This window comes from Myotis myotis, unplaced genomic scaffold (genome assembly GCF_014108235.1).
Source record: "Myotis myotis isolate mMyoMyo1 unplaced genomic scaffold, mMyoMyo1.p scaffold_m19_p_5, whole genome shotgun sequence".
Classification (NCBI taxonomy): Eukaryota; Metazoa; Chordata; class Mammalia; order Chiroptera; family Vespertilionidae; genus Myotis; species Myotis myotis.
Window position 1 is genome coordinate 101,734,187 of NW_023416357.1, and position 15,806 is coordinate 101,749,992.

General features: G+C 50.1%; 1 protein-coding gene across 2 annotated transcripts in view; it reads right to left on the reverse strand.

Moving 5' to 3' along the window:
- KCTD5 (potassium channel tetramerization domain containing 5) overlaps positions 1–15,806 on the reverse strand; it is a 34,337-nt gene that overhangs the window by 15,316 nt on the left and 3,215 nt on the right. For both annotated transcript variants that reach the window (XM_036308505.1, XM_036308506.1), the window contains exon 2: positions 51–159. In XM_036308505.1, the coding sequence (XP_036164398.1) occupies positions 51–159 (109 nt within the window). The remainder of the gene's footprint in view (positions 1–50; positions 160–15,806) is intronic.

Below are 15,806 nucleotides of genomic sequence, written 5' to 3' on the forward strand. Positions count from 1 at the left end.
GCCCAGAGGAGTCCAGTTGTCATCTTCACCAGATCCCACTCTCAACTCACCTTCCTCTGCAAGGTCTTTGTTAATGACCAGCTTTCCATGTCTCAGGTAATTCAGCACAGGCCCAAAATAGGTGGGATCTCTGTCGATTAAATAGGCACCTGTTTCATCCTGCAAAGAACAAAGCACCAACGTGAATCCTGGACAAGAAAGCAGTGGCCCCACAGCCTACCCACAACCAGATCGTTCATGGCACTTCAGTGAAACTCCAAGTAGTGTTGTATGCCTCCTGCCGTCTGCAGCCTCCAACTCCTATCTGCCACCATTTCAAGTCTAAGCCAAGTTGAAATTGTTTTGTAACTAGGTAACCTTCCTTTAGCTACTGTGAGGCAAGGCAATTATGTATTGAGTCTCCTTCCTCACAGGACAAAAGATTTCTAAAGAAAAGCTGATCACCCTCGCCGGTCTGGCTCAGTGGATAGAGCGTCGGCCTGCGGACCAAAGGGTTCCGGATTCAATTCTGATCAAGGGCATGTACCTTGTTTGCAGGCTCCTCCCTGACCCCAGCCCTGGTTGGGGCTCCTGCAGGAGGCAACCAATCGATGTGTTTCTCTCACATCAATGTTTCTCTCTGTCTTTCTCTCTTTCACTCTCCCTAAAAATCAATGGTAAAATATCCTCGGACCTGAGGGTTAACAAAGAAAGAAAAAGAAAAGCTGATCCTTTTCCATTTTAGAAACCATCCCACAAGAGTGACTGACAGACTCTCCTTAGTGGAAAGCTCTTAAAGGCAGGGCTGACACTGGTGGGTCCACTTCTAAAGGACACCAAGACATGGGCCTCTGCGGCCAGTGCTTGCCCTTCTCATTTTGGGGTTACTCCTTGGGCGAGTGTGCAGGACTGAGTGTCAGGGCGATGGCCTGGGTCAAAGGCACATGGAACAGAACCTCATTTTCCCAGAGCTTCACAGTGACTGCTGGTCACCAAGGAAGCTTCACCCATTGGGTAGCGGTCCCAGAGTCTAAGCTGTCTAAAAACAGACCATCAGGAGGACAGAAGATGGCAGCGTAGGTAAATGCCTGTACTCACCACCTCCCACAGCCACATCAAAATTACAACTAACATACAGAACAACCATCACCCAGAACCGCAGGAAAGCTGGCTGAATGGAAGTCCTACAACTAGAGAAGTAAAGAAAGCACACGGAGACCGGTAGGAGGTGCGGAACGGGCTGGTCTGGCACCCACGTGTGCCGCTTTTTTAATCAGGGAAGGAGATCGTCTCTGCAAAGAGCAAGGGGTCCCAGCCCCACACCAGACCCCCAGCCCAGAGTCCCAGAGCTGGGAAAAGAACTCCGGGCTGTAAAAACCAGTGTGGATTAGGGCTCAGTGACACAGAGGCTGCTGAAGACCCAGCTGTTCCTCTTAAAAAGCTGGCACCATGAACTGAACTTACAAGGTCCTGCTTCCTCTGAGCTCCAGCACCAGGGCAAGGCTCTGGGGAACACAGACACATATGAGGAGGAACTGGAATGTCTGGCATTGGGGCAGGAACTCAGGGGGCAGCTTTCTCTCAGATGGAGGTGCTCGCAGGGAACTTGTTCCTATGCTGGGACCTGCCTGGTCGCAGGGCTGACTGACAGCCATTTCTGTTTGCTCTGCCCTGGTGATTCCCTAAGAGCCCACCTCATCCAATTTACAACCCCACTCAAGTTGTGTGCAGTGGCTTTTGCATATGAATGGCCTGTCCTTGCTCAGGCTAAAGTCTCTCAAAACAAGCTGCAGCTGAGTCAGGGAGCCCCAAATAAATCAATAAAAGGCCTAAGACCCAGCACCAGCACCAGCCTTCCTTGCTTCATAGCTGGGCCTCGTTTTGGGCACTTCCAAACCCAATACAAAGAGGAGGAATCTGCAGATCTCTAGGTAGCTCCTGTTGGGTGGCCCCAGGCAGTGGCTGACTTTGCACCTCCCTGGAGCCAGTGCACCCAGTGGTCAGTGTCAGACCACACTACATTACAACTCTACACATCCATAAGTGACACACTCAAGAGGCAGACTCAGTGAACACCAAGGCCCCACTGAAGCAAGTCCTGCTCCATAGGGTGTCTTCTGCACAGCAGCTCTCCCACTGTAGTCGCAGCTGGTCCTCACAGCCAATTGGCCTGGAGGTCAATTCCTCCCAGTGACACCAACAGCAATCAAGTCTCAACTACAACAAGACTGTGCTCACAGCCCACAAAGGGGTGCACCTAGAGCTCCCAGCTCAGGTGACTGGGGAGGCTGAGACACTGGGCCCCATAAAACACCTACTACACAAGTCCACTCTACCAACTCAAGGAGACACAGCAGCTCTACCCAATACATAGAAACAAACACAGGGAAGCAACCAAAATGCGGAGACAAACATGTCACAAATGAAAGAAAGCAAACTACTGAATACAGAGTTCAAAACCACAGTTATAAGGTTACTCAAGAATCTTCTAGAAACCTCCAAAAAAATGGAAAAGGACCAGTCAGAAATTAAGCATACACTGACTGAAATAAAGAATAATATACAAGGATTCAACAGTAGAGTAGATGATTCTGAGAATGAAATCAACAATTTGAAATATGAGGAAGCAAAAAAAACCCAACCAGAAGAGCAAAAAGAAAAAAGAACCCAAAAATATGAAGATAGTGTAAGGAGCCTCTGGGACAACTTCAAGTGTACCAACATTTGCATTATGGGGGTGCCAGAAGGAGAGAGAGAGAGCAAGATATTGAAAACCTATTTAAAGAAGTAATGACAGAAAACTTCCCCTACCTGGTGAAAGAAATAGACTTATAAGTACAGGAAGCACAGAGTCCCAAATAAGAGGAACCCAAAGAGGAGCACACCAAGACACATCATAATTAAAATGCCAAGGGCTAAAGACAAAGAGAGAATCTTAAAAGCAGCAAGAGAAAAGCAGATAGTTACCTACAAGGGGGTACCCATACGACTGTCAGCTGATTTCTCAACAGAAACTATGCAGGCCAGAAGGGAGTGGCAAGAAATATTCAAAGTGATGAATAGCAAGGACCTACAACCAAGATTACGCTACCCAGCAAAGCTATCATTTAGAATTGAAGGTCAGATAAAGAGCTTCACAGACAAGAAGAAGCTAAAGGAGTTCATCACCACCAAACTAGTATTACATGAAATGTTGAAGGGTATTCTTTAAGAAGAGGAAGAAGAAAAATAAAAAGATCAAAAATATGAACAACAAAATGGCAACAAATACATACCTATCAACAATTGAATCTAAAAATCAAATAAATAAGAAATCTAATGAACAGAATAAACTGGTGAATAAAATAGAATCATAGAGGTATGGAAATGGAACAGACTGACAATTCTCAGAGGGAAGGGGGACGGGGGCACAGGAAGAGATTAAACAAAGATCTTAGATGCATAGATGCATTACCTATGGACACAGACAATAGGGTGATGAAGGCCTGGAGTGGGGTGGGAACCAGGTGGAGAAAGGCAATGGGGGGAAACAAAGAGGGACTTCTGTAATAATCTCATCAATAAATATTAAGACAAAACAAAAAACAGACCATCAGAGGGGTTGCTCCTACCCCTTGGCCAGCCCTGTTCCACCCCCAGGAATGGGAACCTTTCTGAGGGTCAGGGACCCCTTGCTGCTCACTAGAGTCTTCAGAGTCAGTTCCAACCACAGCCTCTCTGGCTGCTGCAGCCATAGCCAGGGGAGGTAGGTACTAGGGTGGGGGCAGTCCCCATACAATGACACCACTAGAGTGCACCGTGTACAGGCTGCAGAGTAACAGGCATGTGGGGGCCACCTCAGTATAGGGCAGTGATGGCAAACCTATGACACACGTGTCAGAGGTGACACGCGAATTCATTTTTTTGGTTGATTTTTCTTTGTTAAATGGCATTTAAATATATAAAATAAATATTAAAAGCCGAAACCGGTTTGGCTCAGTGGATAGAGCGTTGGCCTGCAGACTGAAGGGTCCCAGGTTCGATTCCGGTCGGGGGCATGTGCCTGGGTTGCAGGCACATCCCCAGGGGGTGTGCAGGAGGCAGCTGATCGATGTTTCTCTCTCATTGATGTTTCTAGCTCTCTATCTCTCTCCCTTCCTCTCTGTGAGAAATCAATAAAATATATTTAAAATAAAATAAAATAAAATAAATATAAAAAATATAAATCTTTGTTTTACTATGGTTGCAAATATCAAAAAATTTCTATATGTGACACGGCACCAGAGTTAAGTTAGGGTTTTTCAAAATGCTGACACGCCGAGCTCAAAAGGTTCGCCATCACTGGTATAGGGGGATGTGATAGGGACTGGGATCCATCAAGGCCATGGGTCCAATGCTGCCAGGACACCAAAGACGTGTTGGCTGCATATCTGATTTGGGTTGATGAGTATGACCCCACCCAGGCAGCCTTCCAGTGGGGCTACTGATGGATGAGGGACCAAACAGCTTCTGCCCCCACACCAGTGCATTCAGCCTATCGAGAATCCTGCTCCCCCCTGCCAGCCAGCCTGCCCTCCCCAGGCAGAGCCTGGACCTGGGCCAGCGGCCCCAAAGAGGGCAGAGGGGGCCGAGGTCTCCACCCTGAGACTGTGACTCTGTAAACCAGTCTGAGAGTCAATGTGGCCTCCCTGTCCAAAGTGGATCTCGGGACTCACAAGAGGTCCTTAGCAGGTGAGGGCCACAGCGAACAAGAGCAGCTGGCTGGCCGCAGCACCAGAACAGCAGCAGGCATCCCTGCCGGGGAGGTGGAGCAGTGGAAACTCCTAAACCTCTTAGATGTGACATACCCACAGGCCCCACAGCCAGAGACACAAGGAGGCAGGCAGTGTCTGGACCACGAAGCAAGACCCCATGTTAGGACCCTATTTTTCATTTATGAACATTAAATTCTGGAATTTATGTAGTAAACCTTCATAGTTCCCAAGGTTTCTTCCCAAAGTCCACCTTCATAAAGCTGCTATTTAGATCAGATCAATTAAGGTTCCAGCGATGGAGGCACTTCCCACTCAGCCCAGAGCACCTCTGTGCCCTTTTCTCCTACAGGCCTGGCACTCAGACCAGTCTCCAGCCACCACTTGCTCCCTGCCGCCCCCATGGACTTCCTGTCCCCAACCACACAGATTTCCCAAATTCATCTTCTGTCGTCCCCCACCCCTGCATCTAAGAAAGCATGGTCACACACTGTCCCACCCGCCCCTGTCTCCTGGCCTCTGGCCCTCTGCTATTCTCTTAGCAAGGCTAAAGGAGCCCACAGACCAGCTTGTGGGAAAATGCTACTTCAGCAGCCTCCCTGCTGGTGAAAAGGACCAGCATTTCCTACAAAGGGGCCAAGGTCTGAAAAGAAAGGGACAGAGCTGTCAGAACATGGAATGGAGGGGCATTCCCCCCTCCCCCGCATGGATGAAAAGAGCTGAACCATGGCATTGGCACTCACCAAGCTCACAAGTGATTCATCAGCTCACTGCCACCTCACAGACAGCTGGTAGAAGGTTATGTAGGAAAGATCAGAGGGGACAAGACTCATCTCCTCCCTCAGGACACCCCAAGGAGCCTCCCTCGTCACAAGGTGCTTAGGACTCAGGGCCAGCCTCAGTATGATTAGATCCTGGACTCAAGGCCACACAAGCCACAGCCTTGGAGCTGGGACATTGCTCTTGGAGCTGGGACATGGCACTTGGAGCTGGGACATGGCACTTGGAGCTGGGACATGGCACTTGGAGCTGGGACATGGCACTTGGAGCTGGGACATGGCAGAAGAAAGGATTTTTGGTTTGTGTTTTATTTTTCAGAGAGAAGATGGGAAGGAGGGAGGGTGGAAGGGAGGGAGGGGGAGAAAGAGAACATTGATCGGTTCACACCCTGACCAGGGATCAAACCCATAACCTGGGTATGTGCCCTGACTGGGAATCGAACCCGCAGCCTTTAGATTTATGCGACAGTGCTCCAACCGAGTCACACTGGCCACGGCGAAAGGGGCGTTTATGGAGTGCCAACAGTATGTGGAGCAGCGTAAGATACACAAAGGTAACCCAAGCTTCAAAGGCTTGGAGGGAGCCCTGGCTGGTTTGGCTCAGTGGTTAAGAGTGTTAGCCCTCAGACAGAAGGGTCCAGGTTCGATTCCCAGTCAAGAACGTGTACCTAGGGTTGTAGGCCCAATCCCAGCCCGCGTCAGAGTGTGTGCAGCATGCAATCTATCTGTGTGTCTCTCTCACATTGATGTTTCTCTCTGTCTCTGTCTCTCTCTGTTTCTCTCTCCACCCTCTTCCCTCCCACTCTCAGTAGAAATCAATGGAAAAAATATCCTCAGGTGAGTATTAACAACAACAAAAAATTGGAGGGAAAAGGTGGGATAGAAAAGAAGGGGCTGGGAGTCAGGGGAAAGTGCAGTAGCCCGTGCACAGACGGAACCTGGATGGGGAGCCTAGACTGGGCATGGGCGAGCTGGCACTGGGGCTGGACTTTGAAGTGTGAGGCTTATCCAGAAAAGGGCAGGAATGGGAGGGACTACATGTCCCTTTCTGAGGCTCAACAGCTCCAAGTCAGTTAAAGCAGTGCCTTGTGTAGCCACCTTTAAAAATCCTGACCAGTGAGGCTCAGTTGGTTAGGACATTGGCTTGTGCACTGAAGGGTGGTGGATTGATCCTGATCAGGGCATAGACCCAGGTTTTAGGTCTGATCCCTGGTCAGGGTGAGTATAGGAGGCAACCAATCAATGTATGTCTCTCACATCAATGTTTCTCTCTTTCCCTCTCCCTTCCTCTCTAAAATCAGTAAAAAAACAAAAACAAACCCTACAGATCCTCAGGTAAGGATTAAAAAAGAAAATCCATGTGAATTTTACAACTGAATTCTTGTTCTATTTTTTTGTTGTTGTTAATCTTCACCCAAGGATATTTTTTTCCATTGATTTTCAGAAAAAAAATGGAAGGGAAGAAGGGAGGGGAGGAAGGAGGGAGAGAGGGAAAGAGAGAGAACGAGAGAAAAGAAAAAGAGAGACATTGATGTGAGAGAGACACATCAATTAGTCACCTTCTACACTCACCCCAAACTGGGCCAGGGATCAAACCTGCAACCCAGGTACATGCCCTTGACCAAGAATCGAATCTGCAACCCTGCAGTGTGTGGGCCAATGTTCAACCACTGAGAAACACCAGCCAGGGCAATTTGTTCTATTTTTTAAAATATATTTTTATTGATTTCAGAGAGGAAGGGAAAAGGAGAGAGATAAAAACATCAATGATGAGAGAGAATCATTGATTGGCTGCCTCCTGCACTCCCCATACTGGGGATCGAGCCTACAACCCGGGCATATGCCCTGATGGGGAATCAAACCATGATCTCCTGGTCCATAGATCAATGCTCAACCACTGAGCCATGCCAGCTGGGCTGTTCTATTTTTAATACAAAAATGTTTCCCCCAAAACCTCACAGAGGCCATCCTGACACATAGGATCAAACACACTAATTTACAAAGCTCGGGCAAAGAGCATTCCTAGAGAGAGAGGTGCACAGGGGCCAGGCATTCAGGCACACAACAGAACCGTGACTACCCTGAGCTGGGCACTCTTCCACACTCCCGGAACACACGCCAGCTCTCTGTGGCATCCAGAACCTGCCAGTCACTCCAGATATACCTGCTGTTGGGCTGACCTCCACAAGGTCACACACAACCAGAGTGGGCTTTAGAAGGAACCCTCATCCAGGCCCTGTCAGGTAGCTCAGTTGGTTAGAGCCTCGTCCTAATAGGCCAAGGCTGCAGCTGTGATCCCGTAAGGACACATATAAGAATCAACGAATGAATGAATAAATAAGTGGAACAAATTGGTGTGGTTTTTTTCCTCTCTGTCCCTTCCTCTCTATCTCTAAAAATGATTTAAAATTTTTTTTAAAGGAACCCTCATTATACTGTGTTACTCCCACATGGTATGACTCTCTGAGCTTCAGGTCTGCTCAGACATCACCAGCCTCTGAGGGTAGGACACCCACCCAGTGGCTCCTTCATATTGGTCCTGCTACTGGACAATCCCCTGAATGACAGGGGAGAGCTCTCCCCTCCTAGGCTTTTGTCAATCTCCTGAGAAGAAATTCAAACAGGTGACAGAAAGCAGTGTTGAAGCAAAGCAAGCGAATTTATTAAGGAGGTAAAGGAAGCAAGTTTATTAAAAATGCACTCGGCTTAAAGCACAAGTGGGCAACTCAACTATAACCTGATAAGGGCCCAAGGGGTTTTATACCCTTCCCCCTATAGGTTTCAAAGTTCCCCTGCCAGTTATCTTGGGTAGAAGACTAGGTTTCAAAGTCTCCTTCTACACTGTTGTGGCTGATCTCAGAATGTTTGTACATACACCTGGTCATCTTGTTTGGCAAGTCCTACAGTGGCTGACTTCTTTGTTTAGTGGGTAAGATAAAACTTCCCCCTTTTTCCCCCTTCCCCAAGATGGCTGACTTCTTTATTCAGTAGGTGAGATAGTAAAACTCCCCTTTCTTTACCCTTTCCTCCTTTCCGGTCCCAACAGCTATCTTTTCTATTTAACATTCCCAGCAACGTGGCCCAAGCACTCCCCCCAGAAGGAAAGCCACAGAGCCCATGACCCAGACCTGCCTCGAGGCCCACCCACCTGGGCCCAGAACTGCGGGTTCACCAGGGAAACCCTGAGACATTGAAAAGCAAGCGGCCTTCAGTGACAGGCTACACCATCCTCCACCAGCGACAAGCCAGCCTGTCCAGCTTTGCCACTGATGAGCAGCACGTAAGGAAATTCAAAAGCAGTCTCCCCTGTCATGTCAATACTCTGTAGTTTAATTTCTTCTTGTGGACTCATTTTGATTTGATGAGCTTCATTAAGAAACAGGTCCAAAAAAATATTAAAAACAAAGAGGAAAAGAAAAGAAAAGAAAAGGGGAGGGGAGGGGAGGGGAGGGGAGGGGAGGGGAGGGGAGGGGAGGGGAGGGGAGGGGAGGGGAGGGGAGGGGAGGGGAGGGGAGGGGAGGAGAGGAGAGGAGAGGAGAGGAGAGGAGAGGAGAGGAGAGGAGAGGAGAGGAGAGGAGAGGAGAGGAGAGGAGAGGAGAGGAGAGGAGAGGAGAGGAGAGGAGAGGAGAGGAGAGAAGAGAAGAGAAGAGAAGAAAAGAGCTCCAAGATGGCAGGGTTAGGACAAGATAGGCAGCAGCATATGGGAACTGTGCTCTCACCACTGAGCTTACCAGAAGGGAGATTTCAAACTCTACAAGAAATGCCAGGGCCCCTACACCAAGACACTGAAATTCCACAGGCCTAATCCCCAGCTGCAGCCAGATGACGACAGACTTGACTCTCATTTAGAAGCACATGAGCAGGACTCTGTAAAAGCCTCGTCTCTGAGCACCTGAGCGTGAGCAGCGTGCTCCAGAGTCCAGGAGCTTTGGCAAGGGTGGGCCGTGAACAGGCACCCTCGGACATCACTGCTGGGCTGGCTGACCAGACCATGACTGACACGTGTGCCAGGCCTCAGCGCCTCATGTGCTTGTATTGCTAATGTGGAAATAAAGAAAAATACAGCCGAAGCCGGTTTGGCTCAGTGGATAGAGCGTCGGCCTGCGGACTGAAAGGTCCCAGGTTCGATTCCGGTCAAGGGCATGTACCTGGGTTGCGGGCATATCCCCAGTGGGAGGTGTGCAGGAGGCAGCTGATAGATGTTTCTCTCATCGATGTTTCTAACTCTCTATCTCTCTCCCTTCCTCTCTGTAAAAAATCAATAAAATATATTTTAAGAAAAAAGAAAAATACAGAACACAAAAAGAGAAAATATCACAAATTCAGAAGTCTTAGGCTCATGTTTGCACAAGCACAGACAGGGCCATCTCAGTGATACCTATACTATGTGGCTTGTGACTGAGGCACAGCTATCAGCACGCTGCATTCAATCACTTCATCATTCCACAAGTCTGCACCAGCCCCGTAAGGAGAACCTGATGGTGTACACTTGGGGTACTCACACTTATACAACAAGGAACTGGACCAAGTCTAAGACTCCTGGACCTCTCCTCTTCCTCCCTCTTTCCGTCCTTTCTTCACCTTACATAACAAGCGTGTGCTACATTTATAGAGTAGCCAGACTGGGTTTCTTTCTTTTTTTTTTTTTTTTTTTTTTGTAAAAGAGCCAGAATTAACACTGCATTCTCTTCAAATCAATTCCCTCTACTGACCTTCCCCACTTCTCACTGGGTTAGCATTTGACCTACTTGTGAAGTGCTGGCTGTAAAACCATATATCTACCCTAAAGGCATAAAAAAGAGAAATGCTGGACTTTGACTCTTGAACATTTAATGGAAGCCAGCATACTCCTCACTCCAGTTCACACACTGGGGAGAGTGGGTTGATCACTAATACTAGGTTGGCTGAATCCCTGAATCCCACCCCCAGGGGGCCCAAGGGAGTGTTGATGGCAAATGTTTGTGCACAGAAAATCCTATGCTTTTGTATTTAGATTTCAATGGGAGAAATTTGACAGAAAGACTATATCCCGCATTTAGATCAGGACACTGAACCCTCTTAGTTTCCAGTGGCCATCCCTTTTCCACTCTAACAAAGTAGTGGTGGTGTCCAATTCCTGGTGTGTTTGTGGAAATCCAGAAGTGATCCAGCCACGCTGCTGGTCTCCAGGGGAGGTCTGAAGCCGACATCCATGAGCCTGCGCCATGGGACCCTGGGGCCTGAGCACGGGGGCTGCCAGGACACAGAGATGAGGCCCTGGCCAAACCCTAGAGCACGGTGCCTGCTGTCATTTCTCAAGAGAATAGGGAGGGCAAAGGCAGGGCAGAGCCCAAGTCACATGCTGTCCCAGGAGACCCCTGACCTAGGGTTCCTCAACTGAGGGAGGCAGTGAAGACAACCCTGACTGGGAACCCCACGCCACCACTCCTCTCAGCTGCCCAGCAATGTTCTGAGGACCAGGAAGGCATCCCAGCCTCTCAAACAGCCCACCCACAAACACAGCTAGGTGCTCCTGCCCATGCTGCAGGCCCAGCGGTAAACCTCAGCCCTTAAATGCAGAATTGAATGTACTTCCCAGCCACGCATCGTGGATAAATTGGATGCTGCTTGTCCCTAAGGGCTGCCACTCCGACACCAGGTCTTGAAAATGGCGAGGAACAAATGTAGAAAATGACAGGCTCTCACACAAGATTCTAAACAGAAAACATCTCTGTTGACATGTCACACTCCAGCTCCTTCAGTTTCCTTTATTGAGCTTTTGCACTTGGCTCCTTTCGATCACTTCCGGATTTCCACAAACGGACACGACCACTACTTTGTTGCAACAGAAAAGGGATGGCCACTGGAGACCTGAAAGTCAGAGGCCTGAGTGTCCTGAGTTAAATGCAAGATATATTCTGTCAAATTTCTCCCACTGAAATCTAAATGCAAAAGCATAGGATTTTCTGTGCACAAACATTTGCAACCGACCTAATTAGAAGCACAGTTTTTATCTATTTCAAATTTGCACATAAAACCTTCACCTATGCCCTCTCTTCTGCTTTGCTTTCTACAGTTTCTCACATCCTTGACCAGGAAGAAGCGGCAGACATCACCAACGACAAATGAGGAAATGGAGGCCCAGAGACCAGACGCTTGTCCCAGGCACCAGATGCACACAGCAGGGATGGGGCCTCACACAGCCAACAGGCCGCACACGTGCACGAGTGTCAGCTGGTTCTGACTTCGTTTTCCCTACAGGAGACCCCACAATGCCCTGTGTGCACCGAGATCGGAAACCCTCCGGCACACTTGGGGAATAAAGGAAAAACAGGGCCCCACGTAGAGACGAGGGTGCATATGTCAGGGCTCCAGGTCATTCCGACCTCAGTACTGCCCCTGGACACCTACCCCGGAAACAAAACCCTCAGACTTCAGGACCCTGACCCCCAGGTTGCCTCCCCAGCTGCAGGCAGACACTGTTCAGTGTAGCTTTGAATTTAGGATGGCACACACGACTCAAATGAGGCTCCCCAGAAGAAAAGACCCCTACCAGTGAGCCTCCTGAGGAGGCTCCTGGAACAACTGTGCCTCAGATTATCTGAGGGAGTGCCACCAAGCTCCAGGAATATGGAGATGGTTCACAGGGCCCCATTCAGTTCAGCAGGACCCGACCCATTTAGGGACCATCACCCGAGGGCGGAGGACAGTCGTGAGCAGAAAGCCATGGTGGACCTGCCACCTGCCCAGGTCACAGCTGCTATGAACATTTACGTCACAAGGCAAGGGGACATCCATCTGTCCGGTTTTGTCAGGTACTTCCCTCCCGAGAGACATCTCAGGTACAAAGCTCCTGCATGTAAATCCCCTGCAAATATCATGTGACTATGAGTGTGGGTGTTTAACATATAACTGCTGGCATTAGAAAATCAACTAGAGCCCTAGCTGGTTTGGCTCAGTGGATAGAGCATCGGCCTGCGGACTGAAGGGTCCCGGGTTGATTCCAGTCAAGGGCACATGCCCAGGTTGTAGGCTCGATACCTAGTAGGGGGTGTGCAGGAAGCAACCAATCAATGATTCTCACTCATCACTGATGTTTCTCTCTCTCTCCTCCCCTCCTCCATGAAATCAATTAAAAATGTATTTTAAAAACAAAATCATGCCCTAGCTGGTTTGGCTCAGTGAACAGAGGGTCAGCTTGAGGACTAAAGGGTCCCAGGTTCAATTCTGATTAAGGGCACATGCCTGGGTTTCGGGCTTAATCTCCAGTAAGGGGCATGCAGGAGGCAGCCAATCAATGATTCTCTCTCATCATTGATGTTTCTAGCTCTCTCTCCCTCTTCCTTCCTCTCTGAAATCAATAAAAAAAATATTTTAAAAAATCAACTAGAGACGGAAATGGTGGGAATCATGACCCCCCTGGGGCTGAGGCACCAGTTATAAGAACCCAGGGGCCCTGGCTGCAAACACTCTGTGGGGGCTCTGCCAGCCTGGGAATGGGCCTCCTCAGGGTCAGAGTCTCCAGTCCCCCTGGGCACCAGCCACTCAGAGGTAGGAGACAGGACACTGCAGACAGGACACCAGCCAGGGGTTCATACCTGGCCCACTGCTCTCTCGAGGCACCTGAGCCCTCACCACCAGCTGACTCCACGGCCACCGCCCTGCTGGCTCCCAGGTGGCCTCCGCTCTCTTCCGCCCTGCTGGCGGATCCAGTGCAGAGTCCACCCTTCCTTCGCTCTGGGGCTGACGGGCAGGCCTGTGGCTCCTCTGCTCCCTAACCCCCTCCTAAACTTTTGTATAGAAAACTGTATAAAAATTATGTGTTCTATTTAATTCTTATTCTTTTGGGCTTGTAAGTAGCTTACGGTACTTCTCACAATAAAAATTTTTGAAGATATAAAAAAAAAAATTCTTGAAGATTTTTTTAATAAATAACTAGGACTGCCTGGGACTCAGCGCCCCTTATCTGTTTTGAGATACCTCAGCCTATCTATCGGCAATGAGTGGCTGGCACAGCTCATCCTTCCAGAACCATCCCCGCACACCTGAACTCACTTGCCAAGCAGGCCAAGATCCTGGAGGCCCAATGCTGAGGAAACCAGAGCCCACCAGAACACAACTGTGGGAGAGACCGTGGGTGCACCCCCACTTAGATGCCGCCCGGATGCCTTGAGCCTCTCCCAACACACGCCACCAGGGCAGGCGAACTCGGGAGCATGTTCCCCAGTTTCTTGCAAGAAACCTCAGTGACTGCCCAGGAACCGGTGCCCCTCCCCAGGCACAGGCTCCTGTGCCCGCAGCAGGAACTGGCCTTCCAGGACCTGTCCTAAAACCAGCCAGGGGCTCTGAGTGGACAGCACGAAGAGGAGCCAGGAAGCAGGGGAGGCCGGGTGTGTGTGGCTGAGGTGGGAGCTGGCACCACGGGGTTTGGGTAAGCCAGTGAGGCTGTGTAAGAGACATTAACAAAAGACATCATGAGGGGGAGACGAAAGCACTTTGGAACATTCTTTCTAAAAAAACAGAAGATGAAGACTATTAAGAGCCGACTCTACAGACGGCAGTAACCCAGCTCCAAGCACTGGGCAGGGCAGGTGTTCCAGTCATCTTCCTTAAGGCTCACAAGGCCGCCATGACAGAGAGGCACATTAACCTGCCCGGAGCCACACAGCCAATTAAGTTGTGGGCGGAGTCGGTCAGGGCCAGAGTACCAGCCGGGTTGCTCCATCCCACCCAATGCCCACATCCCACCAGTTCTAGACTGGAATGTTCTGGGTGCTCTGTAGTGTGGGGGCAGATGGCAATTAAGACCCGGTGAGAGCACTGGTGCTCAGAGGCCTGCTGGCACCCAGGCCACACAGACCCCCCCTGGTGCCAAGCAACCAGCTCCTTTAGAGGACTTGGACGACTGCTGGCCCAGTGAGTGCTGACCCGGAGAGTCCCTGGAAAGGAGCCAGGCGCACTGCTCACAGGTGAAAGCAGCCACTGACAACCTGGCCACAGGGAGGCGTCTCTGTTCCCCTACAAGTCTATTGGCAAAGTCAGTGTTCTGACCGCTGCTTAAACTAACACCAGTCACTGCTGCTGGAGGAGAGGAACTGAAGGATCCGTGTTCACGGGGCAGAAAGAGGAACTGCTGTGTGGCCGACACCACTTCCTCCCGCTCCCCCCAGATGACTGCGGGTGGGACAGCTCATGGCCTGGGGGCCGGTGCCCTGAAGCAAGCTCTCCTCACTCCTTTTTAGAACTTTCCAGCACTGACTCTAGGGCTGGCTCAGGTCAGAGGAGCCTTCCGGTTGGGCACCTTGTGAAGAGGTGACCACTCGTCTGGGAGCAAGCACCTGCTGTACTAGGGGAGGAGGACCGCTCCCAGGACACAGGGGCCCATTCCCTCAGGTCCTGAGCCGACCTCGAGGCGTGGTCAGGGCTAAGAACGGACCCAGAGCCCCATCCTCCAGCGAAATGTGAACTGACACGCACCAGTGTCTCAGGACACCCACTCGTGGCCTCAGACAGGCCGGCGCACAGCTCTCATCAGGACGGGAGACACGCTTAAGAATTCGGCCAGTTCGCCCTTCACCTCTGATCTAGTTACACTAAACAATCTACCATTTCCACTCAGAATAATCCCCTTCTCTTGCCAAGTGGCTTAAAATATCATATTTCCACCCACAGCCCCATCACTTAGCCCCGTCTTTAAAATTCCTTTCACTATCTTTCCAATCCTGACTCTTGCCAACACCAAGTACACCTGGAGTGAGCCCAAGCAAAGAACTGAAAAGGGCAAGTCATCAGAAGCACCATGATGGCCCCTCCCCTCAAAGACCCATCTGCCGCCACAGAATCTGCAGCCCCAAAGCCAGGACAACGGCCCTGTCAGGACCAAAGCAAATGGGCAACCCACGGCTTTTCTCCCGACGGGCTCAGCCGCAGAGACCAAATCCCCTCAAATCTTCCTTCATCTGAGTGGTTTACCCACCAACAAGTAGTCGTATTTCCTGTTGCCCTCAAACTCCTAAAGTATCTCCACACTGAAACGGCTGATTCAGCTCTAAACAAGGCCTAACCTGTTCATTAGTACCTATGGGCCAGGTATCTGGAATACAGAGACACAGCCAAAGTGAATCACACAGCAAGTATTTACGAAGCACTTCCGGGAAGGAGTATTACACCTGGCCAGCCCCTAAGGGAACCTGGAAGAGAACAGTGACCCAGGACAGACTCAGCCCCATGGAGGAAGCCCCAGGAGGAAGAGAATTCACACTTACACTGTCCATAAAGAGAACCCATGGTGGCAATGGGCCCAGAGTCAGAACTTGAGACAAGAAGGTAGGGGATTGTG